At 43.4% G+C, this 19,731-nt stretch overlaps 1 protein-coding gene across 1 annotated transcript in view; it reads left to right on the top strand.

The window, feature by feature from the left end:
• LOC138296506 (CD109 antigen-like) overlaps positions 1–19,731 on the top strand; it is an 827,002-nt gene that overhangs the window by 402,686 nt on the left and 404,585 nt on the right. The window contains exon 11 of the mRNA XM_069235677.1: positions 1,225–1,470. Coding sequence (XP_069091778.1) covers positions 1,225–1,470 — 246 coding nt within the window. The remainder of the gene's footprint in view (positions 1–1,224; positions 1,471–19,731) is intronic.

The following is a 19,731-nucleotide window of genomic DNA, read 5'->3' as shown; positions in this document are numbered from 1 at the left end:
GTTAGTCTCTTTTCACTTACACAAATAGGACTAAACCAGCCCCGTGTATTGTTGTCATTGAAGTCAGTGGCACCACTGAGCTGACCTGGAGTGGGATTTCCTCTAATACTGTGTGGCATTTGGCTCACCATGAATGTGACCTACTTAAAGTCAGGGCCACTAGGTCATTGAGTTCAATAGGAATGTGACTAGTATGAGCTGTAGGTCCATTGAACTGGCCTGGATTGGGTCTCCATTAAGGTCACCGGTGCTACTGAGTTAACTAGAAATGTAAGTTTATTAAAATGACCGAAAGCAGTGAGCTGACCTGGAATCCCCTCCATTAATGTCAGTAGGGTATTGAGTTGACCTCGACTGTAGCTCTATTCATTTCTGTAGGTCCATTACATTGTTCTGTATTGGGACACCATTAAAGTTACTGGGCCCATTGAGTTGACCACCAATGTAACTTATTAAAGTCAGTGGAGCATTAAGGTGGCATTAGGGTGACCTGAAATGTGACTATTAACGTCAAGTATGGCTTTCGAGATGGACAAGAATGTGACCTTAATAACATCAGTAGAGTTCTCTTCCTTATTGAGCTATACACCTCACCACCAGCAGGGCGGTGGGACCACTGATTGTCTCCTCTGAGTGTGTCGGTCAGAGGTGTAGGAAGCAAGCTACCAGCTTTGGTGGATTGATATTATTGAATTGTTAGTTTAGGTCACCTCCTTATGTTATCACGGTCACCTTGCATGATGGGATTCCTGTCACATTAATAAGTGCTCAATTTTATTTTCTATTCATTGCATTCTATTGATTGCTTCTTGGCTACGACTGCTGGTAGTCCACTTCCCTGCAGCACCTGAGCAGCTCATTGGTGGACTCATGTGCTCGGAGTACCCTATCTGTGGCCCGCTACCCTGTAGACTGAGGTCATCATATACTGCAACACCAGACAATTACACCTTTACCACGTCAAACATGCAATGGCTGTAGGGTTGACTCAAAGCTCCTGCTTTTTGTGTTATTGGTACGAGTCCTGATAGGCTGCTAAAACCGTCTGAACTCAGACCTAAAAAGTTAAAGTACAATTATGTCTTAATATGTAGTGTGAACTTGGCTAGCAGAAAGGGTGGAGCGTTAAAAGGTTGCACTTGACACATTCCTCTTCCTGTTTAGCCCAGATGAGACTGCAAACAAAAATTACAACGCTCACCTTGAAATTATCCTTTGTTTCAGATACAAATAATGAGAAGTGATATGCAACCGATGACAAAACAGGAGCGGGACCAGAATGTGTCTATACTAATAATTCAATCAGCTTATGACCACATATGGAGATCATTTAATGGCGAACTTGTTTTTTCCGATGTACCATCCTCTACGCCAGACACATGGGATCAGCGACAGTATGCTATTCCAGAGACCGGCCTATTAAAAATTCAGTTTCCAGTGTTGGCATCAACAGAAGTGATCACTATGCAGGTAATAATTCTAAATCATGAACTGACGGGTCTTCCTATTACAACTGTTTGATTAACACCTGCTGCGTTTGACGACTTTTACCCCTGTATCCGTGCTTGAAATAGAGCTAAGGATCTCCAATAGGAAAACAGATGACAAAACACATGGAAGCGTTTTTCTCGCTTTTTCTCTGCTTCCTGAGATTGCTAATGGGATATTACAAATTTAAGAAAAAACAGAATGGCTCATCCTTACAGGCTTTACACGGTGACATATCTTTTCCATGTACCTGATTCCCTGTCATTCTATTTCATTAAACTGGAATATGTGTATGCTTTCAAGGAAACATTGTTGAGCGAGATTTGGGATTTTTACAATTTGGAGAGCTCATCCTGAGAGAGAAAATCTTCCTTCAAATTTTGAGCTCGTCTGCTTAATGTATCTACCATCCAATGTTTACCTCAACTAAGTAAAGACAGTTATGGATAATTCAGTAGATATAGCTTAATGACTGATGAAGATAATTACACGAACAGAACGGCAGTCCATGTACTAAAGGTGCTCTGCTAAGGGAAGTAATTGTGAAAACTGGTAAACTAACAAAAAAAGTACGAACTAGCCAAAAGGGCCACCATGAGTAGTATTATTGCACAAATTCCTGTCTCATACATTGGAGCTGTCAATAGTCCTCCTTACTAATGAGAGGCATCCTTCACAGTGATACTTGGACACCAGCCTGAACATACAAAAGCGCACTGAAAAATACCATAATTAATTCAATACATTTATTCTGTGAAGACAAGTTGCAGCCAAAGAGGAAGACGTCAATCAGTACCCGCGTAGTAAGCCCACATCTAATTATCATGTATGTGTCATGTTACTGTCGAATGAAACCAGTAGTGATGGTTCTCCTATTTGCCGCCATAGATGTTTAGCCCACGCACACTGGACCTTTATTCTGAATTTCTAAGTGGACAGTTCAGAGGCTTTTAATGTTTGTGGATTCGTGTTGCTTGGCAGCAGCATCTTCCAATAATCTACTACAGAGCCACATGGAAGTTCATTGCGGCTCCTCTTCAGGACGACCCAGGCTGAATCAGAAATGCCCTGGACTAACACAAAATAACCCATCCTGCATATTCCTTAGTGTTGAATAATATCAGAACTGTGCGCTTTGCTCCATACTTCATCTCCTGGATTTAGAGTTTCCTTGAAGTTTGATCTTATTTCAATTTTCTATAACAATACCAAAAATATCAAACGAAGCACGAGCAGAAAGATAAATAGAGCAATACAGTGTATCTGTCCGACTGTTACATGAATTTTTATCTCAGTTTACAGTCGAATAGATTAAAGCACGTTGGGGCATATTTAAGAGCCCCTAGCGCCATTTGAACGCCACACTAGCGTCATATTTTATGCTAATGTGGCATTAGAAGGCCAAAAACGCAGCACTATATTTATAAAATGGCTCAATGCATGCATTACGCCACTTTGTAACCCTTTGTGCTACATTATGCCTGCACCAGGCATAATACTGTATATGCAAAGGGAGCGTTCCCCCATTGGGGGAGGGGGGCAAAAAATGGCGCAAGGACATCTAAGAGATTTCCATGTGCCATTTTTTCGGCACTTTTAACACCTGCTCAAAACAGGTGTTAAAAAGAGGCTTCCATTGGTTCAGGATTAGCATCCATTGGTTCAGGATTAACATCCATTGGTGCAGGATTAGCATCAGAATTTTTGACGCTAATCCTGCAAAGTGGCAGACTAGCGTAAACAATTCTGATGCTAGTCCCCTAACTACTGCCATGGTGTGCCGTATTTTAAATATGGCGCACACATGGTGGCGTTAGGGGGCACTAAGGGGTGCAAGAAAAGTGGCGCTGCACTGCTTGCAGCGCCACTTTTCTTAAATATACCCCTTTGAATTCTGTCTTTCCTCCCCAGGATCTATGAATTTAATTGAGTTTGTTTTCTTTGACCACTTATCCTTCACTCATCGTATTACAAACTGTTCATTGTACCATAACATCACTTTCTATCTTAAATATCTCTAAGGTATATATTTCTGCCTTTGAAGAATTAAGGCTACTGGGATTGTTGTGGTCTGTCCTTACCTTTCTGATGATTCCTTGCCTACTGGTCTATTTTCATGGGTATTTTGTCGTTAATGAGGTAGTTGAAGACAGCTTTCTTGGAAGTTTGCCTTCACCTGACAAGGGCATATTGTGATGGGCCAAGTGCCCATTTGTTTGCATCCGTAGTATGTAAAGTTCAAGCGACTGTTTGGTCACAGAGTCTGCCTCCTTACAGTGCACTCAGAGATTAAGAGGTTTCGGTTCCCTTTAAAATATGAAAAATTGGGACCTTCTGCTGCTCTTTATCTCCTGTTCTTCTGAGCTTGCTCGACTAGTGTAAAGGTGCACAGGATGGAACAGTGCACAGTCCTCTGTTCAGTTAAGCAATGGCTACGGCACACTCCTTAGGGACAGTGTGGGAAGCTGAGCTCTTGGAACTGTGCACTATGCCATCAAAAGTCATGTTTATGCTCCACTAATGGCCTCTCTCCCATTGGTGGCCTACTATGGCTCGGGCCTCTCAGTCTTGAGGAATTGAGCCCTTCAATCTTGGCTTGAACTACCCGCACCCTCCCTGGTGAGCATTTTAAACCCCACAAGATGCCCCCCATGCCTCAAAGCAGCCCAAAGTTTATGATGTAATAAATGTGTGCCAAGTGCTGAAATAACCCACAAGCCACTGCACAAAGTGAGGGTACTTCACTGGATGTAGAACGCAAAAGGACACCTGTCCATATGCTATAAATCCGTATAATCAAAACCTAAAAAAACAAGAACTATTCAATTTCCAGACAAAAGCAATGGGTCACAAACTTTTGAAAACCTAAGATGTCCATCAATCTGATACAGTGAAAAGAGGCAAATATGTCTGTCTCAAGCTTTGCTACTTTAGCCCTCAGGTAGAGATCCACTCAATGTCACCCAACACTTTTCGGGCAAGAAAAAACATGACATCTCCTGATGAGACAAGATGTTTACATTATTTTGAAGGCATCCCTGATGCTTCACAATGGAATAGTCATATGACTGTGAAGCCTTAAACCTTAAATGAACATAATATTCACCAACTGTTAAACATGTGTAATCTTTGTTATACCAAAGTAGCATTGTCTGCAGTCATCTATACCAAGGCAGCACCTCATTGCATACAGGGTCGTGCTAAGGACTGCACAGGTCTTGTTGTTTTGTCGACAGCAATTACTCCCTCTGTTGCCCTTCCTGGCATATAGGGTCACCGCAACAAGTTGGTACGGGTTTCATGATCCCCAGCCCACACTCAATTTGCCGCTGAGTTTACAGATTCTCTCTTGTCACACGGGGGTCAGTGGCAAAGACCCATTCAGTGCACAGTCATCTCCCCACACCTTGCACCGGGAGTCCACTTGGCAAGGCTTACCACTGGACCTTGCTCCTTCCAACATGTTCCTCTCCCTCACAGGGCACATTGGTCTTGGCAAGCAGACAGGCATTGGTACTTCAGGCTCCAGAGCAGGTGGTCTTGGTTTCTCTTGGTAGTTTCCTTCACCCAGCAGGCAGACTTGGCCCCCAGTCCTGGTCGTCACAGTCTTGCAGAGCTTGCAGAGTCTGGCAGAGCTTCCCGTCCTCACAAGCCTACCTGGCTGCTAGGCAGATGACACATTTTTGAAGACTCAACCTCCCCTTCTTACAGTCCATTTCCAGAAACCAAAGGGCGGGCCCGTCCTTCGCCTGTCATTGACCGGAAGAGGCTGGGCCCCCCTCTAATGTCTCTTCCTCCCGCCTTGCTGTAATTTCTTCCGGAAGCTGTGAAAGGTACTGTGTGAGACCATCATCTATAATGGGGAAGAGAAAGATCAATGTGCAAAAGGGGGAAGGCGGGCCCAGCTCTCTCCTGTGCTCCATTACTAGCTATTTATCTTCTGTGATGGGGGCTATTGAATCTGAACTAGAACATGTAGAAGAAAGGATTGGGGCTGTCCAAAGCACTGTACAGCAGCCCCCTTTGGAACCTATTGGTCACATAAACACTATTTCAAGAACCGGACCCTTACTACTGATCCTGCCTTCGAGTACTATACAGTCGGGCAACGATATGCTCCCTCCCACAGATCTGAACATTTCTTCTACCCTATTAGTTATTCCACCCCTGGAAGGCTCTTGTTCTCAGGCCGATTCTCCTCCTTTGAAGAAGAGGAGAGCTGGGAAAAAGCCCAAAAATATAAAAAAAGGCCCTGGGCCCTAAAAAGAGATTACCCACCATCCCGGTTTTAAGTGACAAAGTCCCAGTTTCCTTGGTTTCCACCCCTGAATGTCTTCTGAGAAAGGATGCCCCTGAAGATTTTTCAAGTATTATAGACTTGACACTCAAATCCTTTTGTGCAACCTTAGAGGCGAAACTTATCACTCTGATTACTAGGAAGCTTGATTGCTTTTGTAATGATGTGACCAGTACTCTATCTAATTTCTTCAAGCTAGGATTAGTAAGTATGGGAATATCTCACAGCCAAGTACCGGCTTATTAAACTAAACCTCCTTCTACCTTGGTACCTCAAGGAGCAAGTAACCCCTCGCTTGAACTACAGGCCGTTTCTGGCCAAGGAATTTTAGCTGACGACCCTGCACAAGGGTTGACAAGGGAAGTTTATTCCTCTAGGTTGCATGATACGGGTCCAAATAAATTTACAATCCATGCAGATTCTTTACATCTACCCCCTGATTGCAATCCGTATGTGTTGGTTCTCTCGAATGTTTCCCCTTTGGAGAGTTCCAAACCAGAAGATACCCAATCCCTAATCAGGAAAGCTGGTCACTGGTTGAAATCCAACATTAAATCTAATTTTCATCATAATGACAAGATTCTTATGGCCCGCAGAGTGAGGAGGGTTGGATATTCAAAGAAAATGGAGGAGGAAGATTATGTTGTTTTAAATTTAGCAAATCCTCGTTCAGTGGACTATCTTTTGACCAACTCGGAACAATGTAATAAGTCATGTAATAGGATCCAAATACATCCCCTGTGTCAATTTTATGACCCCGCGCTCCTACCAAAATGCATCGTTACTAATTTAAGAACCCACAGACCTGACCCAGAAAGGTCCCAATTGCAGGTAAATGTACCCACTTGCAATCGGTTTTCAGCTCTTAATTATCTTGAGGAGAACGATTGACTGGCGGCTTTGGTCTACCCCTGTTCCTCTAACATGGAGAGATCAATAGCTGGGAATGTCTACAATGAATGCACTTGGGACACAGGAAAGCCTGTATTGGACTTGTTAACTCCTATAAATACTGGAGTTTTAACATCATGTCCTGGGTCTAGACCACAACTCTGCTTAGCTGGAATATAGCAGGGCTGTGGTCCAAAATTGACAATTCGGATTGGAGGTGCTTTTTTTTCTTCTTATGACATAATTTGTCTACAGGAGACCTGGTCTAAGGATACTTTCCTTCTGAACAGATTTACTTCTCTGTGCCAGCTGGCTATAATCTCCCAAATGGGGAGAGCACGTGCAGCCTTTTAGTTCTTGTTTCCTTACATCTACCTCTTTTAAATGTGTTTTTAATCTGGTCTTCCCCTCATTTCATGGTTGTTTTAGTTTCTATTAGCAGTCAAAAAGATATCCTGATTTAAATTTTTTATAATAATATCCCACGGGGCCTCCTATGGGACACTTGGAGGAGGTAACAGACTTCATAGATTCATCAAATGTCTTGCAGAATAGTGACCTAATTACCCTATGGGTGGGCAATTTCAACACTCCTCTGTGTAGCAAGGAACTCATGGAACTGTGTGCCTCCCCTGCTGAGGGCAGAGAGTCATTAATCCATTTCAATCATACAACTGAAGGAGATGCCCTAAACCTTTTTATTTGTAAGTTTGATTTGGTACATGTTACAAAGAAATTGGCTGTTGTCGCCCGTAGTATACCAACCTTCACAGGGAATCTGAAGGGGAGCATTATTGACTACATACTTATTGGCTCCTTTGATTATCATTTAATTCAAGAATTTAAGATCACGCCTCACTGTGCCAGTGACCTTAACCCCCATTAGCATTCATTTGGATTTAAAAATTAACCAGGTTCCTAAGAATAAAAGTCTGAGAGCTACTACTGTTTATAATCCAAACTGTGGTTTACGCTTAAAATGGGGCAAAATAAATCCTAACATTTTTAACCACGAAATTGTAAGAAGTAGGTCTGACTCTATTCATATGTGTTTGTCCCAGCAGCTAGATCCCGAATGTATAGTTAGTGAATTTGAATCCTTAAGTACTGATATCTCGCGAGCCTTGGTGGTGGACAGGCCCTTAAAGGGGCCAGTGGCCCACAGATGGTTTGACTCTGTGTGCTCATCTGCCCATAAAAACTTAAAGATGCTCTTAAAGCAGTTCTCCTCTCCCGCCAACTAGTTAAACTAGCTAGAGCCGATTACAAGGCCACCCTTGAAAAAAGGACATCAGAAATTAGGTCTAAGGCCTGGGATTATCTTTTGGCTGCCTCTGAGCTGAGGGACACTTCTAAATTCTGGAAGGTGATAAATCACTCTTACTTTTCAGATGATAATACTAAGGCCGATGATTGTCTTATTGTAGAGGACGTTTGGGTAACTGATTTTAGAAAAGTTTTTTGTCCAGGAAACAACGAGAACCTGTATACAGAAGATAATCCTACTGCATATTCTATTTTAGACCCCAATATTAAGGCCTTAGATATTACCTTTGATCTCCATAAGGGCCTAAGTGCCATCAACCGATCAAGGCAGGGAAAGGCTCCTGGCCCTGACGGGGTTCCCGCTGATCTTTTCAAATCTGAAATTGACCTTTGGGGTCCGTTAGTTACAAATGTATCGAACAGCGCGGTAAATAGTAACGTACCAATTTCATGGAAATTGGCTATTATTGTTCCCATCTTCAAAAAAGGAAACAGACAAGATCCTTCCTGTTACAGACCAATTTCTCTTATTGATTCGACGGCAAAGATTTTAGGAAGTGTGATCTTATCCCGGTTAGAAGATTGGGTGACTGAGGCCCAGATTTTATCTCCTATTCAATTTGGTTTTAGACCCGGTGTAGGCACAGTTGAGCAAGTTTTAAATCTCCATCTGACACTTAGTAAATACGTGACAGTCAAAAAAGAGTCCATTCATATGGCATTTATTGATCTAACTAGTGCCTTTGATATGGTTAATAGGTCGAAGTTATGGCAAATTCTGGGAGCTTTAGGCTGTGATACGTCACTTTTGGAGCTTATTAAACGCCTAAACACAGATTTAACGGTTTCAGTTCAGACTGGTTTATATGGCCAGAGAACTTCTCCCATTCCGTCAACGAGGGGCGTAAGACAGGGATGTATTTTAGCGCCCTTTCTTTTCTTGATATATATAAATGGGCTCTACAATTCGCTGGTAAAACATGCAAAGGATGTACCAAAGATGGGCCAGAGACCGCTTCCAGTTTTATTATATGCTGATGATGCTGTCTTAATTGCTCGTACCGCAAATGGTTTACAGGGACTTTTGGACCTATTTTACAATTTTATGTTGAACCTTGATCTGAAAGTAAACTACCCAAAGACTTTTGTTATGACATGTGGCCCACGTAATACAAAGTCTAAACAATTTATTATGGGAGGACATATTTTAAACAAGGGGAATAGTTTTTGTTATTTAGGTATGTATATGAGTTCTTCTCTGTCCTGGAAGACACACATTAACTTCAAGCTCCAACAGTTGACAAGGATTAACGAAGCGATTTTTCGCGTAACTAGTAAATTAGGCCACAGACCCCCTGCACAGACGACAACACTCTATAACTCCAAGTGTGTTGCAGCAGTCCTATACGGGGCAGGAGTTTGGGGCTACAACAAAATACCCTCTCTCCAAAGCGCCGAAAATAAATTCCTGCCTAGATTACTGATGGCACAACAATGTGCGGTACCCCTCATAAGACAATTTGTTAGAATCAAATCATAATGTGATCACTTTCCCACGAAAAAACATACTTATACAATGCATGCCTCAACACAAATTGAAGATATAATTACAATTCATAATAAAACAATTTAACCATTTATTTTAACCCGTTCGCCAAGTTTTTCAATTCAACCCAGTTTGTGACAATCAATTCATTATAGATCATCCGTCCTGTTATAGTAATTCATTAGAATTCAAGCCGAATTTAGGCCAACACGTGTTTCGTCTCGGGACAGTGTTTTCTCTCATCCCAAACGACTTCTTCAGGGCTGCAAAGATTTTGTAAACAAATTAAATTATACAAAAAACCTTTTTTCAAAGTCTAGAAAATTGTACAGCTACATAAACCAAAATGCTCCAACTTGAAGATTCAAAATTTCTCCCAAAGTTCCCAAAGAGAAATTACAAAAATAAAAATAGAAATAAAATAAGAAAAGAATAAAAATAAATATAAAAGTGGGATGAGAGAAAACACTGTCCCGAGACGAAACACGTGTTGGCTTAAATTCGGCTTGAATTCTAATGAATTACAATAACAGGACGGATGATCTATAATGAATTGATTGTCACAAACTGGGTTGAATTGAAAAACTTGATGAACGGGTTAAAATAAATGGTTAAATTGTTTTATTATGAATTGTAATTATATCTTCAATTTGTGTTGAGGCATGCATTGTATAAGTATGTTTTTTCGTGGGAAAGTGATCACTTTATGATTTGATTCTAACAAATTGTCTTATGAGGGGTACCGCACATTGTTGTGTTGTAGTTTGAGGTTCCGTTTGGAACCTTGTTGAGGGTTGGGTGATTACCCTCGTGTAGGCATCCTCTTTTTTTTAGATCATTGGTTTATTTTGTATCCTGAGCGCCTTGGTATTCCTAGTATTTCACCCCATTATTAAGTCTAGATTACTGATGGTTCCAAAATATATAGCAAACATCATCAGCCATGAGGAAATCGGCCGGCGTTTTTTGGAGTACAGGATCTCCATTGCTCCTCTACTGCTCTGGATTAGATGCTGGCTGAACCCTGCGGCAAAACTTGTTCAAGACTGCATTTCTGATAACCTACAATTAGACAATTCAAATAGGATTCCCTGGCTTGTGTTTCTGCAAAACTCCTTTGAGAAGCTAGGGCTTAGGTACATGTTTGAGGAACCCCATTTGTTAACTGCAAATTCTAGGTCTGTTTTGAAGTTAACTTAGTCTGAGCACGTATCAGAGCTGAGATTTTATAGCTCCCTGAAACTGAAATCTTTCGATCCCTACACTCGGATTGTGACTGCTCCATGCCTTGAACCCTATTTGATATGGTTTTCAAGTTCTAGAATAACTTCTCTTTTAACACTTTTCAGATTTAATCTAATTCATTTTAAGGTAGCCTTTCCCGAACCATGTTTTTGGAAAAAGGATCTACCACCCTGCCCCTGTGATTCCAAATCAAATCAGAGTACCTCGCATTTTCTTCTTTTTTGCCTTCTATATGCTGCTCCCAGAAAGGCTTTTATTTTACCCATTTTATGTCATCTTAGACCTATCCACTACAAGGAAGCTCTATTATATTTCCAGAGACTGCCAGATATCCAAACTTGTCATCATGCACTAGATTTTGTTACAGTTTCTTTAAGTATTAGGAAAAGGTCTACTCTATTTTAATCTTTATATGTTTGTGAAAGTTTACTATTTTGAGATAACATCTGTATTTTTTGTGCTTTTGTGATTTTTAATTATGTTTTAGTATATTTATCTGCTATATGTCAAGGGGTTTTAGTTTGGATGCTTATATGATGTTCTTAGGAATTGTTTTATAGTTTTCATTTGTGTTTTCTATTATTTATAGATCTGTTATATGTGTTCTGGTTTGTACTTTTATGGCAATTGCCGAATAAAGTTATTCGACCGACCGACCACTGCTCTATCCCTGTACTGTACCTTTCCCAGGCACACATGCAATCAGTGCCAGAGCACCACTCCTTCGCTGTGAGCACTGTACATCTAACTGATGTAGGCCAAGGGTAAGTTAAGCACACAGCAGCAGAACTTTTGAAAAGGTGAGAAAGTCTGTAGGCCTCGCTTCAGTGGCGCAGGTTAAAAGGACCCATTCGCTCCTACTGATCACTACACAGTATCCTTCCACAACTACGCTTGTGCTGTTCAACACCTGGTAAAGGCAGTAGCCTTCTATAATTATGAGGATGATGCTTTGGCGCCCCTCTCAGTCCAACAAGACTGCAATCTCTGTGAAACAGGCCTATGCCATGGTGCACATGCATGATCCGTGTTTGCCTATGACAGTAAAAATCAGCGTTAGGAATACAGACACAAGTACAGTAGGGCACTCAGGGCAGGGTACACCTCCATTACCCGGCAGAGGAGTTTCTCCGTCCTAACAATAAGAGGTTAAATTAGAAACCTGCCTGTAGGTTTTAGTGACTCAAGTCTATCTCAACTGTAGACAAAGGCACTTGGAAGGATATTAGTATTTCTAGAAAAAACAAGATTTAAAAATAGTATAACAGATTGCCAGAGTTTTTCCAAATGCACTAGAACACGTACTGGGTGTGCAGTTTAAATAGAAATGGTAGTCTAGTGTACATACCAATAGCCTCACTCTGTAAGAGTGTCATTTTTAGTGGCATTAAAAGTTTACAGATTCACCAAAAGGACATGAGAACTGATGCAAAATACTGTCTCAGTTCCCTGGAGAGGTCATAAATGAAATGGAACAAAGGATTATTTGGGGGTTCATAGTGACTTATGGGGTTCTTTATATTATCATCTTACACATCACCATAACACGCTACTCGCTTGAATGTTATTTTGCACTGTTTCCCAAAACATTGTTCAAATGTAAGTTAGAAATTAATCTTTTGAGTGAGTGTTATGGAATTCCTAGGACACTTCTCTCATCTTGCAGGCTTGAATTGCTTATAGGGGGTGTGGAACAATGCTCATTCTCATCTGATCTCTTTCTGTATCGACATACAATGATATTTTACCTTAGGATGAATAACTATGCATAACGTGTTCAGAACTAAACATACTTCCCTTCAGATCCATAATACAGCATCTTAACCCAGAAAGATGTTTTCTCAGAATAGTCTTAGACCGCTTGTCTTAATGTCAGCCAGTTTTCCTGTTTTGAAGTCGACAATCATTCTTGGAAATATCCATCGAAATACTTTAAAGGTGATGTGTTTTCAATGTGCATTACCACACATGTGATAAGGTTACTAGCCTAGAAATCTATTTCTGCATCTTGGTGAAAAGCAGGTGCCTAACCAGCATCAATTATGAGGCAAACTCATTCCCTGGTTTAACCACTTGACCTTGGAAATGTGATGTGGTCACAGGGAAATTCTACCATTATGGCAGAATGTGCATGTGATCAGACAGACAAATGCAATCAGTGAATCTATGCCCTCAGGTGGAAATGGATTACCCTTCTCTACCTGTGTGGCTTGCAAATTCAAATTCAGTGGCCATGCATTAGGCCTCCACTTCTCACACTCAGGCTAATTCTAACTGCTTTCTTGGTTGGATCCTGATATTTATATTCACCTTCAAGCAGTTTGTAAACAACACCAGGCAGCAACAAAGAGTCACAGATTATATGCAGGCGTTTCAGTCTGAAAAGAGGCCAGACCAAAATTTCTTCCAGTGGCACAGGTTACTGTAGACTGTCAAGGGCAGAATCTGGGATCTCCTCTTGCCATTCCAGCAAACCTTCAATGTGGAGCAAGCAGCCTTTTAAGTTCATGAAGCGGGCCTCTCAGCTGTAGACACTATCTGCCTTTTAATTGTCCTTCACATTATAGAGCACTGCACTTTCATTCAATGGTTCTGTATCTAAAACTCTTTGTGAGTAGTGGTATAGCCATATTCTCAGAGTCAGGTTAGTGATTCTGTCAGATATACTCTACAGGAATCTTCTTATTTTTGCAACTATCTTCTGGGACAAACCCCTCCACTTCAGGAGAAACTGCCAGTGTCAAGGTATATTCCTGCTCCTCTTACTAATCCTAAAATGGAAATTATGCCCAGTAAGGTAATCTTCTTCATACTTTTTATCTACCATGGTCAGTTTGAGAAATTGGGTTATTGGTTGAGGGGGCTAAGTACCCATCTCAATTATTAACCACAATCCCTGTCAGGGTGAACTACTAATATCACTAAACAAACCTGAGTTCAACGACCTGGTAGCTATGACACAGAGCAGAAAAGACCAGAGCAGACAAGCTCAACATAGAGGGAATGTGTAAAGTATTTATGCGGTACTGAAATAGTAATAAAGATGAAATGCAAAACAATAAATATCCCAAAATAAAATAGAAAAATAGAGGAAAATGTTACAAGCAAAATGACACTAAAATGCCAAAAATCAAATAAGGGAAACTGGAGATAGGAATTTCTAATGTTTTAAGTGACAATAGCACCTAAAAGTTCAGTGCCTAAGATAGTCACGGTCCCAAAGGGGGCAGAAAGCCCACCAGAGACCAGGGAAGATTTTTGTTTTTAAAAGGTGGGTGGGTGTATGGCCATACCCCCACCCCCAAAAAATGGGGACAAAGTTGCTCTGCCCAACGGTGGGAAGATGGGGCAATAACCCCCGATCCACTCCCCAGGGGGGCAGAAAGCCTACTAGATGCCAGGGAATAAAAATAAATAAAAAAAAACAAGTGGGATGGTGGCTACCAAGTAGTATGCGGATGGTTAAGCCCCCACCCCAACTGAATGAATTAACAGTCTTTCACCTCCCCCGCACACTAAAACATGTATCACACAGCAAGCAAGAGAACATTTGAATATTTTGGAATTTGGTTTTACATTTGGGCCATGAGAGCTTGTCTAACTCTCAAAATCATCCCACTTGGAATGGTGAGGGCTACACTTTTTGGACTTTGGGACGCAGACATGAAGAAAAATCCACAAGACCTAGATATATCTGAAAACTAAACATCTGGGTGAGTCCAGGGTGATGTGCTTCATATGCACCCTACACCATTTTCTTACCCACAATGCCCTGCAAACCTCCAACTTTGCTGGAAATCACACATTTCTCCCACATTTTTGGGATGGAACCTTACGGAAACTGCAGGAATCCACAAAATTCCTACCACCCAGCATTGTCGCATCTACACAGATAAAAATTCTGCCACACTTGTCAACCTAAAAATATATTTTTTCAAACTGCCCTTTTGGACTCGCTTTGGTTCTCCCTCAATTTTGACATGTTTTTGGCTCTTCCCTGTCACAGGCACTTGGCCCACCTACACAAGTGAGGTATCATTTTTACCAGGCGACTGAGGGGAACGTTGGGTGGTAGGAAATTTGTCCAGGTGCAGTGATCCGACACAAAAATGTGGGAAAAATGTGATTTTTTAGCCACATTAGAGGTTTGCTGAGGATTCTGGGTAAGGAAACACTGGGGGATCCATGCAAGTCACACATCCCTGAACTCCCTTGGATGGCTAGTTTTTTAGAAATGTCTAGGTTTGGTAGGTTTCCCTATATGGCTGCTGAGCCCAGGACCAAAAATTCAGATGCCCCCCTGCAAAAACAAGTAGCTCTGTATTTGATCATTTTGATGTGTCCAAATAGTTTTTTGGGGCATTTCCTACCCCCACACAAAGGACTGCCATACCCCCTGTTGGGACCGTGGCAGACAGGCTTGAACTGAAAGGGGACCTTGTGCACTTCTAAGCCACTATTTGAAGTCTCCCCCACTTCAAAGGCACATTTGGGTATTTAAACAGGGCCTCTGCCCCTACCAACTCAGACACTTCCTGGAGAAGAGAACGTGAACCAGAATCTGCAACCTTCCCAGAAGAACTGCCTGGCTGCCCAAAGGACTCACCTGACTGCTTTCTGTGAAGGACTGCTGCCTTGCTGTTGCCTTGCTGCTCTCTGGCTGTGCTGAGAATTGCTCTCCAATGGCTTGGCTAGAACTTGCCTCCTGTTCCCGAAAGTCTCAGGACCAAAAAGACTTCATCTCTACAAGAAGGACTCCTTGTGTGGCGAAAATAAATATACAGCTGGCAGAAACGATGCGCAGCCTGCATCGTGGTGAAAAAAAAATTCACTGCATGCCGAACCGGAACAACCCAGCCCGACTTCGCAACGAGAAGATTGACGCAGCGCCAGCATAGCGACCGGAAATTTGACGCATGGCCCACTGGATCAATGCACAGCTGAGCCGGAACTACGCAGCCCGACTTCCAGAGAGGAATCGACGCAGTGCCTGCTGTGCAGTAGAAATTTCCACGCAACGCCCACCGGATCGATGCAGCCCCTGTGACTTCGTCCTGTCAACTCTGGAAATCCAAGCATCGTCCATGGGGCGTCCGAAAATCCCACAACCCGAAGAGGATCCAAGACCAAGCACCAGAAATCGACGCAAAGCCTTCCCTGCGTGAAAACTAAACATCACTGTTTTCCATGCATCCCCTCCTCTAAGGTTCTTTGCAGAGATTTTGAACACAAACCAGGTACTTTGTGGTTGAAAGAGACATTTATTGCTTTTAAGAGACTAAAGACACTCTATATATCATTTTTACAGTGATATTCCAAAATATCACTTACTGCATTTTAATCGTTTTGACCTGCATCTTATCAGATAAATATTATTTATTTTTCTGAACACTGTGTGATGTATTTTTGTGGTGCTATATTTTGTTATTGCATGATTTATTGCACAAGTACTTTACACATTGCCTTCTAAGTTAAGCTTGACTGCTCAGTGCCAAGCTACCAGAGGGTGGGCACAGGATAATTTGGATTGTGTGTGACTTACCCTGACTAGAGTGAGGGTCCTTGCTTGGACAGGAGGGGTAACCTGACTGCCAACCAAAGACCCAATTTCTAACATTGGTGATCAGAGGTGAGGATAGGACTTGTATTTGCGCAGTGACAAACAATAGCTACGTGTTCACTAGCTACCCACAGTTGAAGGTCAACTTGATTTTTTATCTTTTTCTGCAATTTCGTTTTCCACCTGACATTTTTTAACTACAATCCTCATTCAACATGTCTCTGGCTGGGTCTCAAGCAGGAGATGAAGATTTTAATTTGGCCATGCTGGAGATCTAAACAGCTAAAGGGGTTCTTCAGGGATATGGGCGTACCTACCCAGAAGGCCTCCAGAAAGGAGGAATTCCAAATGGCACTGAGGGCCTGGGCAGAACCCCATTCTGATGAGAATGTTGCGGAGGAGGGCCCCTCAGAGGATTTTTTGCCATTAGTGGAGGATGTTACCACTGTGATTGTGCCCCCTGCCAAACTGGGGAGCAGTGTCTCTGGTTAGGGCCTGACCGCAGATGAATGGAGAGAGGAAAGAGAATTACAATTGCAAATGGCAAGGTTAAAAATTGAAGCTCAACAGGAGGAGAGGAGGGCAGAAAGAGAAGCAAAAGCAGCTGAGAGAGCCTTGGCTGAAAAGAAACTTTTGTTGGCTCATGAACTGAGTCTCAAGGAGCTGGAGATCAAGGCAAGACAGTCTGAGTCCAGCAGTGATGGTGGCAGCATACGTGCAGGACCTGTTGGGGAGAGAAAGGTTCGTATACCCAAAAATGCGGTGCCAAGTTATGTGGTGGGAGATGACATTGATAAGTGGTTGGCTGCCTATGAAGTTGCACTGAGGGCTGATGGGACCTCTGAGGAGCAATGGGGGACGGCCTTGTGGTTTATGCACCAGCAGTAGGGAGGGATACACTCCTTACACTAGGTCCACATGATCAGAATGTCTATGCACCCATGAAAGCCGCTTTACTGGCCAAGTTTGGTCTGACTCCTGAAAAATACTGTCAGAGGTTTAGGGACAGCAACAAACTTTCCACACAAACTTGGGTAGAATGTTTTGATTTCTCCAATAAGGCACTGAATGGATGGGTGCGGGGCAGCAAAGTAAATAAATACAAAGGATTGTATGATTTGATTCTGAGCGAGCATATGCTCAGTATTAGTTGTACAGAGTTGCGCCAGCACTTAGTAGACAGTAAGCTGACTGATCCTAGAAAGCTTGCTGAGGAGGCGAACCTCTGGGTTAGCACCAGAGTGTACAAAAAGGTATCTGGGGGGAACACCCACAAAGGTGGTCAGGGTTCCCAACAGAAGAAAGAGGGCGGAGAAAAACTTAAAGATAAGGAACTCTCAAAAGCCCCCAAAACAATTCCCAAGGGGGGTTGGTAACCATTCCTCATCTAAATTTGGGAAGAAGCCATGGCACTTCGATAAGAAGATAGGGAAGTTCATCCCCAGATGCTTAGAGTGCTACCAGCAGGGACACTCTAAGGGCGACTCCCAGTGTTCCAAGAGAGCACAGCCCTCCACTGGAGGGCAGACACCTGGGTTGGCTAGTGTAGCGCTCGGGGGAGACAGTTCCAGTTAGCTTTTGGGGGCAGATATAGGTGTCCCTAGTATCCCTGGGAGATAAGGAGATGGTGCCAAAAGCCCACATGCCTGCCAATACTTCCAAGTATAGGCAGTGGGTCACCATTGATGGGCAAAGGGTGGAGGCTCTGCTTGACACAGGAGCCAGTATGACTACTGTCAAGAGTCAGCTGGTGTCAGCAGAGCAGATAGTCCCTAATACACTCCACCAGATCATAGTCGCTGACAATCGCGAGAGTCACCTATCAGTGGCTCTGGTTCTCTTTGACTGAGGGGGTCTCTGGTACTCTAAAGGTAACTGTGAGTCCTGCCATGCCTGTAGATTGTCTGTTAGGCAGTGATCTTGAGCATACTGCCTGGAAAGAGGTAGAGCTCAGATCCCAGCTGGAGACGTTAGGTATGCCTGAGTGGGTCTGCATGACCACAAGGTCCATGGGTGCCCGGAAAGGGGTTCAAGGGCGTCTGGAGCCTGGAACAATGGACCAGACAGCTCCACAGAGGTAGGGCAAGAGACGCGGGAACCCCGCCTCAGATATTCCCACGGTGGTGGACGGCGTCCTAGAGGAGGACGCCCCTGAGCCAACCAGAGAGGATATTGCTGACCTGGGCAACCTGCCTGAACTTGCTGGCTGGCAAATAGAGGGTGGGCCAACCAGGGAAGAATTCTGAAAGGTGCAGAAAGAATGCCCCACCCTTGAGGGTCTGAGGAAACAGGCCGCAGCCCAAGCAGCTGGTGAAGCCTCTGGCATTCACTATATCTACTGGGAGAATTATCTCCTTTACAGTGAGCCTAAGGCTCCGACCATTGGGTCAGAACGTGTGCCCATGGTCCCCAGTATTACCGGGCATTCCTACTGGGTCTGGCTCACAACATCCCCCTTTCAGGACATTTGGGCCAAGACAATACCTTTGCCAGGCTTGTCACACACTTCCATTGGCCTAGAATGCGGGTAGCCTCAGATAGTTTCTGCAGGGCCTGCCCCACCTGCCAGGCTAGTGGGAAGACAGGGAAAAGGCTTAAGGCCCCCCTGATCCCACTCCCCATTGTTGGCACCCACTTTGAAAGGGTGGGCATCAACGTTGTTGGTCCCTTGGACCCCAAAACTGCCTTGGGCAACAGGTTTATCCTGGTTTTGGTAGACCATGCCACCCGCTATCCAAAGGCAATCCCTCTGACAACAGTGATTGCACCAGTGGTGACCAGAGCCCTGATGGGAATATTTACCCATGTGGGGTTCCCTAAGGAAGTTGTGTCTGACAGAGGCACAAACTTCAAGTCTGCGTACATGAAGTCCATGTGGGAGGAGTGTGGGGTAAGCTACCGGTTTACCACCCCTTACCATCCTCAATCCAATGGGCTTGTTGAGAGATTCCACAAGACCGTCAAAGGCATGATCACTGGCATACCTGAAGCTATGAGGCGTGAGTGGGACGTCCTCTTGCCATGCCTTCTCTTTGCTTATAGGGAGGTGCTCCAGAAAGGGGTGGGGTTCAGCCCCTTTGAGCTTCTCTATGGTCACCCTGTCAGGGGACCACTAAGCATAGTGAAAGAGGGCTGGGAGAAAGCTCCCAAGACACCTCCCCAGGATGTGGTCAACTACATGCTGGCCTTCCGCAACCAAACCCAACACTTCTGGAAGCAGGCCAAAGTAACCTTGAGCCCAGTCAAGAGGTGATGAAGGAGTGGTATGACCGGAAGGCCACTCAGGTCGAATTTTCATCTGGAGAGAAGGTTTAGGTGATGGAGCCAGTAGAGCCCAGAGCTTTCCACGACCGCTGGACTGGCCCATTTGAGATCAAGGAGCGGAAGGGGGAGGCCACTTACCTAGTGGACCTCAAGACCCCTAGACACCCCCTAAGG

The sequence above is a fragment of the Pleurodeles waltl genome, chromosome 5, assembly GCF_031143425.1.
Source record: "Pleurodeles waltl isolate 20211129_DDA chromosome 5, aPleWal1.hap1.20221129, whole genome shotgun sequence".
Taxonomy (NCBI): domain Eukaryota; kingdom Metazoa; phylum Chordata; class Amphibia; order Caudata; family Salamandridae; genus Pleurodeles; species Pleurodeles waltl.
This window is presented reverse-complemented; position numbering and strand designations above follow the sequence as displayed.